This window comes from Zalophus californianus, chromosome 14, assembly GCF_009762305.2.
Source record: "Zalophus californianus isolate mZalCal1 chromosome 14, mZalCal1.pri.v2, whole genome shotgun sequence".
Classification (NCBI taxonomy): Eukaryota; Metazoa; Chordata; class Mammalia; order Carnivora; family Otariidae; genus Zalophus; species Zalophus californianus.
In genome coordinates this window covers 62582171-62600525 of record NC_045608.1, presented here as the reverse complement: position 1 = coordinate 62600525, position 18355 = coordinate 62582171, and the positions used below count along the sequence as shown (strand labels likewise).

The window sequence follows — 18355 nt, the reverse complement described above, 5'->3', positions numbered from 1 at the left end:
TGAGGGGCATCTGTAATCACAGCTAAGATTTATTACAGCAACACAGTAAGAATATACAGCCAGATGGTTCAATAAGAAAAAAAGACAAGGCACGGTCTGGGAAAAGTCCATACACAGGCTTCCTATAGTTTCCCCTCCTTGCCCAAAAAGAAACATACTTGAGTATGCTTCTTTCTCAAGAAAGAAATATGCAGCCTAAGAAAGCCCATTTGAGGCTGAAGTTAGAGGTTTTCCTCAGGGGCTGGTCACACAGGTGTTCTCTGCTCTCAACTACCTAAGTTCCAGGGAGCCTGGGTGGCTCAGTTGGTTAAGCAACTGCTTTCGGCCCAGGTCATGATCCTGGAGTCCCGGGATCGAGTCCCACATCAGGCTCCCTGCTCGGCGGGGAGTCTGCTTCTCCCTCTGACCCTCTTCCCTCTCGTGCTCTCTATCTCTCATTCTCTCTCCCTCAAATAAATAAATAAAATCTTTAAAAAAAAACTACCTAAGTTCCAAATTCCCAGGAAGAAAGCAGGTATTCACCATCAATCACAATGCACAGACAGCCTAGGCACAATCAAACATCCATCCCAGTCAGGGAATGTTTCAGAAGCTAAGTTCACAAACATCCACTGAGAGCCATCCCTCCAAGCAGGACCTCCTAAAGATGGCAGCCTCAAGCCCGCTACATTAACTGTTTTGAAAAAAGCATATGGTAAGAGGATCCCAAAATTTTTTTGGTAAGTTTCAACACTCGTGCATCATATAAAGTTTTGATACTATAAAATAGGACTTTCTTAACCTGATTTTTTTTTAAGATTTTATTTATTTATTTGACAGAGAGAGAGCACAAGTAGGTAGAGAGGAAGGCAGAGAGAGAGAGGGAGAAGCAGGCTCCCTGCTGAGCAGGGAGCCTGATGCGGGACTCGATCCCAGGACCCTGTGATCATGATCTGAGCCGAAGGCAGCCGCTTAACCAACTGAGCCATCCAGGTGCCCCTTTTCTTAACCTGATTTAAAAAAATATATATACCAAGAAGTAATAGCCAACATCTTATCAAATGGTTAAATGTAAGAAGCATTTTCATTAAAGTCAGGAACAAAACAAGGATGCCTCCACTACTGTTTCTGTTAGACACTATATCAGAGTTTTGTGTACCAGCCATAGAAGAAAAACACAAATGAAAGAAATAAAAATTATTTACAGGTCATTATCACATAGAAAAGTCCAAAGAACCATTAGACAAACTATTAGAAACAATGAGTTCAGAAATGCCACTGAATGTAAGATTAATAAATAGAAATAAGTATTATTCCACAATTCCTACTATTCCCTCTTTACCAATCTAAAAATACAATCTTTAGAAGACATATACAATAGCAACAAAAACTACCTGAAATTTGGAACAGAAAATGTATAGATGTTAATCTTTGAAATCCAACAATTTCACTTCTAAACTTCTATACTAAAGAAATCACTTGTGGGCGTAAGATGAAATATGAAACAGCATTCACTTCAGCCCTGTAAATAATACAAAAAGCTGAAATTGTTGGGAGAACAAATAAACTAATTTACTCATCCAAAGGAATACTATATAGTGGTTTAAATGAAAGCACTCAAGCTCTATATATTGATATAGATAAATCTCAAGAACATTAAGTTTAAAAAAGTAAATTATAAAACAAAAAAAATGAGGGAAGTTTTAACAAATATCTGTGGGTTTTTTTAATCTTTTTTAAGATTTTATTTATTTGAGAGAGAGAGAGTGAGCAAGAGAGAAAACACAAGCTGGAGGTGGCGGGTAGAGGCAGAGGGAGAAGCCGACTCCCCACCAAGCAGGGAGCCCGATGCAAGGCTCGACCCCAGGACCCTGGCATCATGACCTGAGCTGAAGGCAGATGCTTAACCAACTGGAAGACCCAGGTACCCCTTAAATCTTTTTTAAAACAATGTGAAACAAGGCAAAATGTTAAATGTTCAATCATGACAATGAATACATGGACGTCTATTACATTATTTTATGCATTTTTTATTTGAATTTATAATAAAAATTAAAAACTTAACTGCACACATAATTTTAAAACCCAGGCATTCAACTTGCAAGGACTGGAAAAACTGAATGAATAGTCTGTGAGTGCCTTCTTACTACCTCTTGTCACCAATCTTGGGATTCAATTATCACTTAACTTATTTAGTTAACTCCCTTAGGCTGAAGAACACTTTGATGAGGAAGATAAAACTCAACTAATTCAATTAGGTTATCTCACATAGACCTACTTCTTCAATGTGCTTTTAATGCCTTCAAAAATAAAATTTTTATTTAAAATATAAATATTCTGGGGCACCTGAGTGGCTCATTCAGTTGAGCTGCTGCCTTCGGCACAGATCATGATCCCAGGGTCCTCAGATGGAGCCCCTCATCAGGCTCCCTGCTCAGTGGGAAGTCTGCTTCTCCCTCTCCCTCTGTCTCCCAGCTAGTGCTCTCACTCTCTCTGTCTCAAATAAATAAAATCTTTAAAAAAACAAATAAATAAATTAAATATAAGTATTCTGTTCTCCTTAGGTACTTTTTTCTTCCAAATATTAGACGATTCCTGTCATAAATACTTCTTATGTCCCGCCCAAATCACCTGAGAATCACTGTTTCTCTTGGGCTGTCTTTCTTTTTAGAGTCTTAAATCAGTGGAGTGTCTTGCCTTTCTCCACTCTTGTTGAAACTGCTTTCTTAGAGTCCAAGACTAACCCCAAACTTGATCCATTATTCCATTCCTTGGCTATAACTGCAATCCCAATGTACAATGCGACATCCTTAGTTTTTACCATTTTACCTATTATCCCCCTTTCATCAACTGGTTCCTTCAAACTGGCTATAATTTAGAGCTAGAGTAGCCACACTTTGTTTCCTTAACCTTCTAAAAAATTACCCCGTGATCAAGCAATAATTTGACAAAAGCCTGGGCTCAAAAAATGAGACTTCATCACCACTAATTTTCTAGCTGCATCATTTTTTTGTGATCACACAAAGAAACTATCAGCACCTTTCCCTCCACAGCTCTAGAATGTTTCCACAATTTTATCAGCATCTGTTTCCCTCCTTTATCTTTAGCAAAGGATTCTCACATGCAGCTGTACCCTGAAGTTCCTACCATATTGTTTCTTTGGACAACATATATTCTCTTCACTGTCATGTTTCCTTTCCTCCTAAGCCTTAGTTGTTTGAGGTCTGTGGGTGAAAGAAATCTTAAAAGTGACTGTAAAAAAAAAAAAAAAAAGAGTGACTGTTATTTATTGCTTTTAACTTATGCACTGGTAACAACTGAAGCCACAAGTATTGTTTATAACTCAGGGGCACCTGGGTGGATCAGTCGGTTAAGCGCTAGACTCTTGATTTTGGCTCAGGTCATGATCTTGGGGTCGAGGGATCAAGCCCCACATGGGGCTCTGCACTCAGCGCAGAGTCTGCCCCTCTCCCTCTGCTCCTCTTCCCACTTGTTCTCTCTAGCTCTAAAATAAATAAATTTGTTTATAACTCTAGTTCATTCATAGCACGTTTGCAATGGGTACTCACTGACCATAGGCAAATCCTTGTTTACTAAGTTCCCAGGCACCATTTTTTTATGCCCTACATGCTGTTTGACGCTCCCTCTGCCCTTTCTCCTATATTCAATTTTCATCTTCCTGATAAGAAAAATGTATTTTCCATACAAAGAAATCCTTCACAAGCCTTAAATCTTAAAAAAAGTCAGATGCTTATCTTTGGAAAGACATTTACATGAAGAATTTAAAGACCTGAATTTAGGTCCTAGTTCAACTTACTAAACATAACACCTTAAATAAATCACTTAACTTCTCTAAGCTTCCATCTTCTCAGGAGTTTAAAAACAATGTATGTTACAAGTCCAATCATTATACTCATTAGAATCAAATGAAAACACGTAAGATAAAGTAATAACAACAGCTAACATTTGTTAGTGCTCAGTGATGCCTAGCAATATGAAATCCTTTAAATAGTTTATCTCATTTATATTTAGTCTTCACAATAACTCAAAAAAGTAGATGTTAGCTACTATTACTATTGTACAGATGAGGATTTCATGGCTTAGAAAAAGTTAAGTAGCTAATCTAAGATCACAACTAAACAAGAGACAACTGGAATCTAAATGAAAAACCGTGTTCAAAGTCATGATTTTAACCACTTCTCCATTCAATCTATACTAAAAGACTTAAAGATATTAAAACACTTTAAACATGCAAGGTGATTATCATTATTAGTTATTATTATTACTCATAATGCACTAATAGTAACAACAGCATCAACCTAGTAATACCCTTTTTTTTGTCTCCAACATACAGAAGTATGCCTTCAATAGAGGTGATGGTGGTGGAGACAAAAAGGGATAATACTGTAATAACTGTATGGTGACAGATGATAGCTACACTTATCATGGTGAGCATTTCATAAAATATATAAATGTCGAATCACCATGTTGTACACCTGAAACCAATATTGCATGTCAACTAAAATTTTTAGTTATAAATGTTCCCAAATTTTATTTTGCCAAGTAATTTTTTAAATGCTACTATCAAATGAGACATTTTAATACTCAAAAGCACCAAAAGAATACAATCTTAGAATAAAGTCCCTTACATTGAATCAATTTTTATGAAAACATTTTTTAAAAAAGGAAGAGTTTTCCACATATTTATAATAAAAGTCTCCTCTAATTATTGCCTCCAGACTAGTACCCATTCAGTGTAATGCGTTCAATGTAAAATATTTTCTTTCAAGGGCAAATGTTTCAGGTCAAAGAGTAAAAATAATTTAAAATAAATAGCCTCAGGGCGCCTGGGTGGCTCAGTCGGTTAAGCGTCTGCCTTCGGCTCAGGTCATGATCCCAGAGTCCTGGGATCGAGCCCCGCATCAGGCTCCCTGCTCTGCGGGGAGCCTGCTTCTCCCTCTCCCTCTGCCTGCTTCTCTGCCTGCTTGTTCTCTCTCTCTATCCCTCTGTCAAATAAATAAATAAAATCTTTAAAAAAATAAAATAAATAAAATAAAATAAATGGCCTCAATCCCAAAATAAAAACCCCTCAATCCACAAAATTATGTCACCAGAAAATTTCTTGTTACCTTAATCTCAATTTTAAAGGATTATTTTGTAACCATGATAATTTGTCGATGTTTATTCAAAAGATGCAGTGTAGACAGCATATTCAAGTAATGCCATAACCAAAAAGATAATGTCAAGAGAGAAGGTCCTTTTAAGATTTCCCCAAACTGAAATATCTCACAGCACTTTCTAGTTCCGCAGGCTAGCTCCTTCATGGCTCACTAAGAAATCAACAATCTCCTGAAGACTAATTTAATTTCCAAGGTGCCTTAAAAAAAAGGTGTTCTGGGTAGCAGAAACAAGTAATGTAGTTACCAGAAAGATAATAATATGGTTACTAACCCATTACAAATTAGTAAATTGGCACTCTAGACCAGTGCTGTCCAAGAGACCATTTGGCAATAATGGAAATATTCCACATCTGCACTGTCCAATAGCTGCAGGCCACATGTGGCAACTGAGCATTTGAAATGTGATTATGGTAACAGAGCAACTGAATTTCTAATCTTATTTAATTTTAATTAACTTAAATTGCCACATGTGAATTATGGCTATTATTTTAGACAGTACAGCTCTAGATTATAAATAACCCTTCCAACTGATTGGCATGAGTCTATCCTCAAGATACTAATTATTCCTGGAAGAACTAACATCCAGTTTCTATTGCTATGAACCTGAAGTCTGGACCCTGGACCCAGAATGATCCCATGCAGACAATATGAGGGTCAGCCTGAAACACCACCTCATCTTACCACAGCTTCACTGTCGCAGTGCGCACCCATGCACTCAACTTTCCCCAACCTATGTATGTCACACAGACCACAAAGTATTTTTCATCTAGTCGTTACTTTCTCTTTGTCTCCTCTTAATCAAATTGACAGAAACTAAAGCACATTCCAAAGGCATCAAGCAGAGCTGCTAAAATGAAAAGGAGACAGTGGAGAAGCATGCTTTTGCACTAACCTTTCATGTCTAAAGACATGGATTCAAATATAAATCAAACACTGAAGCTTGGTAGTCACATCCAAAACCCCAGGTGGATATGCATCCTAGTCATAAAACTCTTATGATATGACAAGCTGACAAACGGAGCAGATGGGAACAATGGGCAAATTTGCTCAAGTAAGGCCCACAATCATTAAAAGGCTGGATCATGGACAATGAAAGCAAACGCTCAAGAGGTCTGGCCTTTGATTATTTTCACAAATCAATTCAAACAGAAAGATTTGTAAGTATTTGTAAGTATTAATTAGGAAAATTTAGAGCTGGGTAAAAAAAGATAGTGAGGAAGAATTGGGGAGGGGTGAGTATATTTTAATGCATTCATTTCTTCCTATTTCCTATGAAGTCTAAGAAATCCAACTTATAAAAAACAAGAACCAAACTGAAGACTGTCCCATTCTGTTTTCTTTTCTCACACTCCTTTCCTCAAAGGAAAACTAGGCATGTTCACAAAATGATGTAAAGTCATCAGAGAGGTTAATTCCACTAAAAACCCTCTGAAAGCCTTTGACTTTTAAAATTATTCAACCTAGAAATCAGGCTTTTAAACTTCAGTTACTCATACTGCAGTTACAATTCAACTTTCATAGCTGAACAAGCAATAAGTCAAATAAGAACGGTTAGTCCAGCTTGAGTGTGAGGTTCTTTGCTTAATAATTACCTAATGCCATCTCTCACAAGCCATTTAAAGAGTTCCTCTTCATTTCACAGCCCTTTTGTTCCATTATCCCTAGGCAGCCAAGACTAAAGCACTTCTGTAACTGAATAAACTTTCTTACACGGCAGTTTGAAAACTGTCACTATGCTATTTATTTTGGCTCATGGGTACAATGCATGGTAACTATGCTTTGCTATTATTAAGATTTATCTACACCTTTCTACTCTGAGTCCAACTGCCTTCTCAACAGTTAGAAACAATCATAGTAAATTCACTGGCTGGAAAATCAAAGTACAAGAAATAAACTATTCAGTTCTAACCACTTCAGCTTCTTCTCATTTACTTCCTTAAAATGGTAGTATGAGAAATAAGAATATTATACCTAAAATCTGTTCCTTCTGTATAAAAATGGAAACATAAGCATACACATTCTTTCCCAGTTTTTAAAAATGTATTGTACCAGAGACAATTTCAAAGTGTTCTGAGGAAGAGAATGACAGTCTAACTAAACAAACTTTTTAATGTGGAACCAGAAAAATGAGAGGGGAAGGAAAATGAGAGGAAAAGAGAGCTACTGTGGCACAATTTTAAGAACAAAACAAATATGGAAGTATAATTTTAAGTTCAGACATAGCAAGTATCAAAGTATACTTGCTCTGGTATAAGGCAAGGGAAACAGACTCAGGAAGCTAATCTGAAAACCTGAACTAAAGAAGCAGTTACTAATCAAACAACAACAACAAAAATCAAATCTAAGACCAGAGCCACATTATTCACATTAGGCAGGTCCTGAATAATACTTTACTCTAAGCATAGAGATCGCAGAAAAAAAAGGAATGACATGAACAAGCACATTCACAACTGCAAATAGATGATTACATATTTATGCTCTACTGAGGTGATAACTATAAAATCCAGGTAGATAAATAATCCTGATTATTCGCTATTTCAGTAACTTTTTTTTTAAGATTTATTTATTCACTTGAGAGAGAGAAAAAAAGAGAGGGCGCACACACGAGCAGGGGGAGGAACAGAGGGAGAAAGAGAATCTTCAAGCAGACTCCCCACTGAGTGCGGAGCCCGGCACCGGGCTCAATCCCGGGACCCCCAGATCATGACCTGAGGGGAAATCAAGAGCCAGAGGCCTAACCAAATAAGCCACCCCAATGCCCCACTATTTCAGTACTTTGAAAATAACAGAATATGAATAGCTACACAGGACCTCAGAAATCACCCATTCTAAACTTCTGACTTTACAGGCTCAGAAATTATTTTCTGTGATTCAGTGGGATGGCCAAGTCTCTGACTCATACTACAGTGCTCTTCCCACTGAAAAGTTCTTCCAAGTGCCCAAGCTCCCAATTTCACCAAACCTAAGACGTCATCTTTTGAAAACACATTCTTCCTCTACAGCAGCAGGGATAGAACAGGTTTTGAAACCTCAAACAGCATGATCAACTGCCATACAGAAAAGAATGAAGCAGATTCATTCTTTTCTGTAAGAAAGAAAGAGAAAGAGCTGACTCCAGAGGGGGCGCAGTTCCTTCAACAATGCTACAAACATGATGTATTTTTCCATGTAAGGAAAGTAATTACTGGTTTTAATGGTTTCTCTTTAGTCTGTGGGGAACATGAGGTAACACTAAAGCAAGGTGTCACAGCACAGCAAGCTCTGAAGTCTCCACTCAGAAGTAAAAAGTACAATCCTATTAGGAGCAAAGAACTTTGAAAAGAGTTCATCGCCAATTAGCCTCAAAAAGGCTGTTAGATACTCATTCTCATTAATTTTTATTCCCATTTTAAAGATTTATAAACTAATGAATAAAGACTTATCTGAAAACAGTTAACTACTCTGGGAAATACAGACAACATATAAATTTTAATATCTCTTAAAAAATTAGGACCGGGGGTGCCTGGGTGGCTCAGTTGTTAAGCGTTTGCCTTCGGCTCAGGTCGTGATCCCAGGGTTCTGGGATCAAGCCCCGCGTCGGGCTCCCTGCTCAGCTGGAAGCCTGCTTCTCCCTCTCCCACTCCCCCTGCTTGTGTTGCCTCTCTCGCTGCATCTCTCTCTGTCAAATAAATAAATAAAATCTTTAAAAAAAAAATTAGGACCCAACTTGCCATATTCTTCAGTATAAAGAATTGAGACTACAGACAATTCCTACCAATTGACAAACATGTTAAGAAAGCGTCTTCCCAACACCTCATTTAGCTCTGCATATGCATAGACATCATTTTTAGAGCTGCAAATGTGCACTAATAACCAAAAGAATAAATATGAACCCATAAACTCTAAGGGGTTGTTTCAATCATAAAAAAGTTGATCACTATCAAGTCACATCTCTTTTGCTACCATAAAATTCAAAAGATAAAAATGAGAAATGTGTAACATCATGCGACCTTAAAAATCCAAAAGTACAGTTCAAATAAATTTCAATGCTGCATATACTGATGTTTGTAAAATGGCACAGTAGTTGTTATAAAAACTATGTTTGAATATTGCATCAAAAAGAATTGGGGAAAAAAATTAGAAACATATGGAGAGAAGCATAAATAATTTGTTTAAAAGAGAACCAAAGTAGATGAACTGTGCAACCATACAGCTTTGTATTTCCTGACTTTGCCTATTGCCCCTCAGATTTGGAATTTCATCCACAATATGAATCACATTGCTATTTGCAAAAAATATACATTTAAGAGCTTTACTTCTTCAACACATGCTACATTCCTCCTGCATTTGAAATTTAACCTGTCGTGACCCATGGCTATTAATGAACTGCTTTTGATATTTGATTTGATAAAATTTCTCTAACTATTCAAGGTTTATAAAAGTCACAAAGGGGGCGCCTGGGTGGCTCAGTCGTTGGGCATCTGCCTCCGGCTCAGGTCATGATCCTGGAGTCCCAGGATCGAGCCCCGCGTCCAGCTCCCTGCTCAGCAGGGAGTCTGCTTCTCCCTCTCCCACTCCCCCACCACTTATGCTCTCTCTCACTCTTGATCTCAAATAAATAAATAAAATTAAAAAAAGTCACAAAGATTAGCATAAAATTCATCACTAAGATAAACCCTTAGAGAGAAGGTAAGCACATGAAAAGCTTGAGAACTTTCCTACATCCCGTGTAAGAATGTAAACAAAATCTCAGAATGAGTAGCTGTGCTGAAAATTAAAACTCATTTATTTAATTATGGAAGGGAAGATGACAACAGTAATTTGGTTAGAAAGCTTATGAGGAAACTATGATATCATTTTTCCATAAAAGAGCAACACTAAAAGACGAAGAATGAACTTAACAACAAAAATTTTATGTTGAAGAACAAAGCCAAGCAATGCAAGTACTTATTCTTTATAATTAAGATTTCTTCCATACGTAGGTTGAGGCAACAAGCTATAAAATGCTTGGCATCAAAACTTTCTCCAGACATTAAAGAGTCATCCATACAAGTAAGACTGAAAAGGAAATTTACATATAAGAACTAAAAGAGTCTCTCAGAAGAACTGTAAAAGGATCTTTACACAGTATCTGGCACAGTGTTTTCTGAACAAATAGTCACAAAAAAAGTTATACTATTGTGATTTAAGCACAGAATTGATCCTAGTTTTTTTTTACTAAATGAAAACACTACATTAAAACAATTTTTAAATAAAAAGGTAACAATTCAGCGTCTGATTACAAAAAAAGAAGTGGGGGAAGTGTGAGAGCAATTGAGACCAGGTAATAATATAAGCTGGTCTTACATTGTTACTTCCAAGCAACATAAGAATGTCTATCATGTAATACTTGCATCTTTAAGACTATGTCACCAAAAAAGGTAGACAGTCGTCTTGAAAGTATCACCAAAAGCTCTACATTCTCAAATCTGACAGAATTATAAACACAAAAGACCACATGTTGTATAATTCCATTTGTACAAAATGTCCAGAATAGGAACATCCACAGAGATAGAAAGTAGATTAATAGTTGCCAGGGACTGGAGAGCAGAGGGAAAGGGGACTGACCACTAATAGGTACAGTGTATGGTGACATTTTTGATGAAAACGTTCTAAAATTAAATAGTGGCATGACTACACAATTCAACTTTTAGTGAATTTACTAAAAAACCACTGAACTGTACACTTTCCAAGAGTGAATTTTACAGTATGTGAATTATCATTCCAATAAAATTATTATTAAAAAATTAAATTTAAATTAAAACATGATCTGACAGAATTCATAATGTCAATTTCTACTACAGCAGGCATCACTCAGAGCTTTCCACCTGTTCCAATAGTTTCTTTTTTACCTTGGCAAGGCGGCTCATCTGATCTTCTGAAAGAGTACTGCTTGTTCTGCCAGGAGTTTTTGTGGGTTCTGATCCATCTGCTTCTACATTAGGCCAGACTTTCAAGTCATGCATCCCTTGGCGAAACATGCTAGGCGAAAAGAGAATATTCAGGGTAGAAGTAAATTAATGCAGTTCATTATAGGACATTTCGGTTCCCAAACAGAATTCCACACAGGAAAATGCATGTCTCTCTTGCCAAGCTTGAAGCCTCCAGTGCGTTGTAAAGCAATTAACCAAGCAACTAAAATCCATGTAACACTTTTTTTACATGCCATTCTTTGCTCCTCCACATAGAACTGTTACAGAAATTCTAAAGGTAGAGTAGAAACAAAGAAGTTCAGGGATGGACCACACATACTTCATTACTTCAGTGGAGATCTTAGAAAAAATAGAGACCAAATTCCTACCCAATGAAAGAATGTCACATTTAAAATAACTAAAACCAAAATTTAAATAATTACACTACTCTCCACTTTAAATGGCAATTCAGCAGAGCTGACTGTAAGTCAAAATGCTGAGATCTGAATTCCAGCTATGCCATCATCTATTACCTACATGACCTTGGGTAAATTACCTGTGTGTCTCAGTTTTCTCATCTATAAAGATTATAAAGAGTACCTGTATCTTGTTAGGAAAATTAAACAGATGGGCAGAAGTAAAAAGTACCTGAAATAGCACTGGCACTAAATGTTAGGTAAATGTCAAATATTAGCTACTATTATCCTTTCACTACATACAGGCTGATTTTTCTCCTGTCTTCTTTTGCACAAGAAGTATGTCTAAAACAGAATATAATTACAGATTCAAATGAGAAAAAGTTCCCATGTCTACAAATCAGAGATTTTACGTATAGTCAAAATTCAGTCTGAACATGGAGATCCTGCTTTAAAGTGAAAAACTATATGACTATTGATGGTCAAATTTCCTCCAAAAAGCTACCCAGAAGATCTAGAATAAAGGAGCTTTACACAACTTTTTAAATATGCTACTGTTAAATGTCTGAGTGCTTTTTATGGGGGGTTTAGAGATATTCTTCTGTTATTGTGTTCTTTTTTTAAACAAGACCTTCTTTTTTAAACAAGACCTTTCAAACAATTTAAATTCTATTCATAAAGCATCCTCCCAAAGCTCAAAGAGCAAGCTGTTGACTGCAGTGATAAGAATAAGACTACAAGTGTGTGCAGGTGAGGAGGCAAGTCCATTTTGCACACCCTCACATTTAATAATTTTTCAAATAAGGTACATGGTAGATATATCGTTTTCTTGTAAAATGTTTACATAAAATTTTTAAACCATTACAATCATGTTATGGAAAATTTCTTCACAGATTTTCCAAAGGTAACAAAGAGGATTTTCACTGATTATGTAATGTATATAAGCAATAATGCCATAAACAATTAGAATGGGAATGATAAGTGATCGCTACAAGCTCATGAGCACAATAAGGGTAAGGTATAACCGTACTTGCTATAAGGTCTCTAAGGTTGGCAATAAACAGGTACTATCCAGCAACCATATCTGCAAAAGCTTACATTGGAGGCCCGATAAAAAATGCACTGACTGGGGGAGCCTGGGTGGCTCAGTCGTTAAGTGTCTGCCTTTGGCTTAGGTCACGATCCCAGGGTCCTGGGATCAAGCCCCATATCGGGCTTCCTGCTCAGCGAGAAGCCTGCTTCTCCCTCTCCCACTCCCTCTGCTTGTGTCCCCTCTCTCGCTGCGTCTCTCTCTGTCAAATAAATAAATAAATAAATCTTCAAAAAAAATGCACTGACTGGTTGTGAAGAATCAAAATTCTCAATATTTATTTATCATATTAAAGATCAAAAAAAAGTTAGATTACAAAAAAGCACACATGCAAGCCTTTTATAAAGATCACTTTCTTTCAACTCAAGTATAGATTCAACATCAAGTAGACCCGCTTAGTCTCTAGGAAACTGGGTACGGTGAAGCAATAATGCCACTTTAGATGAATATCCTTAAATATACCTGGAGAAGCAGAAGGCCTGCCTTTCTTCTCTCTACCTCTGTGTCCCCCAGTGAATACTGTGACTGGCTGAATGTAACTAAATAAAAAATAAGTACATTTGGTGGGAAGTCAGTTTACTAAATGATTTAAGCGCCTTGGGATGGATCTGGAGAGAAGATTTAAGGATATGGGATGTGGAGGGGTAGGGGTGATGCCAAGTGACTCAAATGATCAAGTAAACATATTACTTTCTTTTGACACTAATGGAACCTTGGCAGAGTTACACGGCCTCCAGGTGGCAAGCCAGAAGATGTTCAGAGCATTGTGTCCACTTGGGAAATTAAGCCAAACAGGCAAGACAAAACAAAAACAGCATAGCAGGATCTCCTTCAGACTCCAGCAGGGGCCCCAGCAACAGCTGCTGCTCCCACTCCCAGGGCCAAGCCACTACAGCAGTCACCGCCCTGACTTCCGAATTTACATCTGGAAAAACATCTGCAAGACAAATCTGCAGCTTGCCCATGGTTCTTTGCCAATTCAACTTACGGATCGATCCATTCTCTAGCTACTTAGAAATCTCACAAGCTAAACTTTCAAAATGAAGACAATTAGTTATTCTAGCTGTATCTTAGGAGATCAGTCTTTCAATTATTAATTACACTACACTCCAAAAAGCACTGCTTCACACGGACTCAAGTGTACCAAAGAGACATTAGCAAATACAAGAGTTGGTAGTCACAAGGTTCCCAATACTATATGACAACTACTACACACTCTGAAGACCACTTTTTCAAAGCTACTAAGTCCAGGGGCGCCTGGGTGGCTCAGTCATTAGGATCCCGGGGTCCTGGGATCGAACCCCATGTCGGGCTCCCGGCTCGGCAGGAAGCTTGCTTCTCCCTCTCCCACTCCCCCTGCTTGTGTTCCCTCTCTGCCAAATAAATAAATAAAATCTTTTAAATAAATAAATAAATAAAAGCTACTAAGTCCATACCAGGACTATTTAGGGGAAAAGGTGAAGAACAACTGGTGTGACGTCACTGTTCAAGAAACATCTGGGGGCACCTGGGTGGCTCAGATGGTGAGCGTCTGCCTTCAGCTCAGGTCACGATCCCGGGGTCCTGGGATCGAGTCCTACATCAGGTTCCTGGCTCAGCAGGGAGCCTGCTTCTCCCTCTCTCTGCCTCTGCTCTTCCTCTTGCTCTCTCTCTCTCTGTGTCTCAAATGAATAAATAAAAAATCTTAAAAAAAAAAAAAGAAAGAAACATCTGAAGAAACTACAGTCTAAAGCACTATTTCCCTAAGTCACAAAAACTGTGCTGGCACATGACATGATTTTTAATGGTCGGTGGAAGAAAATCTGCACAGGCTTCCTTCTGAGGACACCCAGAAGACTGATGTTTTCTCTCCCTGAACATCTGGAGCAGCCTGTAGAGAAGCAGCTGTGACCCAGCAGTCCAAGTGGACATGTGCACCCTGCCACAGCGTCAGGAACATCCTGACCAGCTGCACAGAGCACCAGTACCAGAAGTTGCACACAAAGTCCAGTCCTGTGCTAGGGGATGCCTGAGCTTGTAGCCACTGCAACCCACTTCATGACCTCAAGAAAAGTCCCCAGGACACACAGAGAAAAAATGAGTTATTTTAATTCCATAAAATTTCTTATGCTTCTTTTTTCTCAGGTGAGGGTCAATATAAACATCAGCCTAGAGGGAACAGAAGCAGGTGATCCAGCTTTTCTGCATTCCTTCACCACTGTTCAAAGTATCCAGACTAAAATCTGATGTTATCAATTGGCTAACTGATGACGAACAACCATGTAAGAGTTGGACTGATTAATAAGGAAAATGTTGATGTAAAACCTTACCTTTTACCTTCAATTAAGTGACAGTGAGCTAAGTATCTGACTAGGCACAAAAAGAACCATTCTAATTAAAGAAGGACTTTCTCTGTAGGTATTGTTTATGTATTTTGCAAATCAAATACATTTACTATTATTTATATTCCACTGCAGTTTTTTTTCCTTGTTTCCAAAACCTAATAACATATTTATTCTATTGTATTTATTTTATCCTTACCCATCAATGTCAAATATTACTTGCTTTCCATGTATATTAGGGATATTAAGCTTTTGCTTCAAACTAAATTCAAGGTAAAAAAAGAAGTGAGCTGGTTCAAATAAAAAATCAAGTACATGAGAGACTATGGACTCTGAGAAACAAACTGAGGGTTCTAGTGGTGAGAGGGGTGGGGGGATGGGTTAGCCTGGTGATGGGTATTAAAGAGGGCACGTACTGAATGGAGCACTGGGTGTTATACGCAAACAATGAATCATGGAACACTACATCAAAAACTAATGATGTAATGTATGGTGATTAACATAACATAATAAAAAAAATCAAGTACATAAGAGTATACTTAGTACAGAGATAAGGCAGGAATTCTGAAAGTAGTAAGTCAACAACTCCTATTTGAGAAACCCTGTTCTAAGCGAGGAAATGTCACAGAATCAGTACTGCTCTCCAACATGTTATACATGCATCTGACATCTCCGGTGTTCAGGACATGGAAGGACACCAGAACCTACTGTCCAGTTAGGAGAAAAGAGATGACTCTCCAAGATTCAAAGTCTTAATTTACTTAATATTGGAAAAGCGAATTTAAGTCCCACTTAATTGCTACTACTACCTTCATGGAAATACCTGGGGTTTAACTACTTCATAAAGTAGAACAAATACTACTGATTTATCTTTAGGCCCATTTCCAGCATGGTTCGGATGGAAAGTAAAGGAAGTTGTCTTTTACTGGGATTCATACGGAAATACAAATAAAGCGAGCAATGGGATGAAGTCAAGGAAGAAATTCTGAAAACTGCAAGCCTATGTCTGACAAGTCCATTACTATGAAAAGGTTAATGCAGTGTTTTGCAAGCTGTGATCCATAGGTCAGCAGAATCACTCAGTGCTTACTAGAAATGCTGAATCTTGGGCCCCATCACATTCTTACCAAATTTAATGAGAACACAGGAAGATGCTTGTCTAGTGAGCTTACCAGGTGCTTCTTATTCATAGGTTGATTACTACTGACTTCATGTACTTTTCAGAACCTTGCCAAAAGTCAAGTCAAACCACATCACAAATGTTATCACAAATGTTATCCTGAGAAAGAGTTTGTTTGGCTTTAAGCAGTTCATTTCATTCCACTTCTGTGGAAATTTCGTCTCACACTTACTGTCTAGTCAGTGTCTCCTGACACTATATCCTAAGGTCATCTAAAACGCACAGGTATACTAAAAGAGGTGCTTTTATGAGGGAACCTCCAGCTGATTATTCCAGAAGGCAAACCACTTATAAAGAGACCAAGAGGAAAAACCAAGAGCTCTATATGGTAACTGTTCTCAAGAACATTTAACCACTAACTATAAAGTAAGAGTAATAAAGTGTTGCCCATGTTTCTTCTGTGTGGCAAGCAAACCCCACTCTAGTAAAGGAAAAAGGAAAAAGCACTCTGGAAAAGGAACAATACTGATTTAATAATATGTCCATTCTACTGTAACATTCTATTTTACCCAAATTATATCTAATGTGTCAGACTATGTCTAAATTTGTTCTTGCACGTATTTCGGTAATAAATATCTAATAGTTACATTAAACTAAAATACCTTCATATTACTAAGCAACCAAGCTATTCAAAATGAAATTACATCTAGGTTTTATTCATGAATAAATATACATGATGAATTGAATATATAAGGGTACCATTTCAAAATATTTGAGAACAATGGCAAATTTAATAGTGTTAAGACAAATAACTAACCATTTGTTGTTTTTTTTTAAAGTTGATTCCCAATATATCACTCCTTTCACAAAAGTAATTTTAAAGATTTACTTAATTTATTTGAGAGAGAGAGAGAGAGAGAGAGTGCAAGCAAGAGCACAAGTGGGAGGGGCAGAGGGAGAGAGAATCTCAAGCAGACTCTGCACTGAGTGTGGAGCCCGACTCAGGGCTCTATCTCAGGACCCCAAGATCATGACCTGAGCCGAAACCAAGAGTCGATGCTTAATTGACTGTGCCACACGGTGCCCCTCACAGAAGTGATTTTAGATGCATCAAATACTTAAGTGTAAAGGACTAATATCATAAGAAGAAATATTTTTTTAAAAACAGAAAAGGACTGGGGCACCTGGGTGGCTCAGTCAGTTAAGCGTCTGCCTTCGGCTCAGGTCATGATCCCAGGGTCCTGGGATCGAGCCCCACACTGGGCTCCCTGCTCCGCGGGGAGCCTGCTTCTCCCTCTCCCGCTTCCCCTGCTTATGCTCTCTCTCTCTCTGTCAAATAAATAAAAAAATCTTTAAAAAAAAAATAGAAAAGGACTTTCTAAAACATTAAATTCACAGGCCATAAAAATAAAAGCTGATCAATTCAACATAATTTAAGATGCATGAATGGCAAGCAAAGAAATACATACTAACTCAAAAACAAGTCAAATAGGAAATACAGTACTTGTAACATGTAACATGGAAAAGGCTAATTTCATTAATCTACAAAGATCCCCATACATTAATAAGAAAAATGACAACTCAAAAAAAAAAAAACAGAATTTCATGGCACATGAATTACATTTCAATTTTTGAAAAAAACTGGCAAAGGACATCAAAAAGCAATTGACAGAAACATATACACAAGTAGTAAATGAACATATCAAAATATGATCATCTTCATTTACATTTAATGATGTGAAAATTAATTCAGGAGATAAAATTTTCCAACTTTAAAATGGACAAAAACTAGTGAGTTTGATAATACCTAGATTTTGCACTGAAAAGAATTAGGGCTTCTTTCAGAGATTCCAGTTCCGGGGTAGAAAATTGCCAAATGAGCCTGAAATAGCTTGTCCACCAGAAAGCAAAGAAGCTACCAATGACTACTGGAGTACTGTCAAAAAAAAAATATGGGATCAGCTTGAAGGGACTCTTATGACCAAAAATGGGAGTTTTTGAGGATTATTAAGACTAAAGAGGGCGCCTGGGTGGCTCAGTTGGTTAAGCGACTGCCTTCGGCTCAGGTCATGATCCTGGAGTCTCGGGATCGAGTCCCACATCGGGCTCCCTGCTCAGCAGGGAGTCTGCTTCTCCCTCTGACCCTCTTCCCTCTCGTGCTCTCTATCTCTCATTCTCTCTCTCAAATAAATAAATAAAATCTTTAAAAAAAAAAAAAAAGACTAAAGAGAGCAATTAATTGAAACATTCCAGAAATGTTTAAGACTAAAAGTTCATGACAAAACTTAAAAACAAAAAGAAAAATAAAACCAATCATCA

General features: G+C 37.5%; 1 protein-coding gene across 2 annotated transcripts in view; it reads right to left on the bottom strand.

The window, feature by feature from the left end:
* PIK3C3 (phosphatidylinositol 3-kinase catalytic subunit type 3) overlaps positions 1–18355 on the bottom strand; it is a 136707-nt gene that overhangs the window by 109245 nt on the left and 9107 nt on the right. For both annotated transcript variants that reach the window (XM_027576730.1, XM_027576731.1), the window contains exon 4: positions 11030–11159. In XM_027576730.1, the coding sequence (XP_027432531.1) occupies positions 11030–11159 (130 nt within the window). The remainder of the gene's footprint in view (positions 1–11029; positions 11160–18355) is intronic.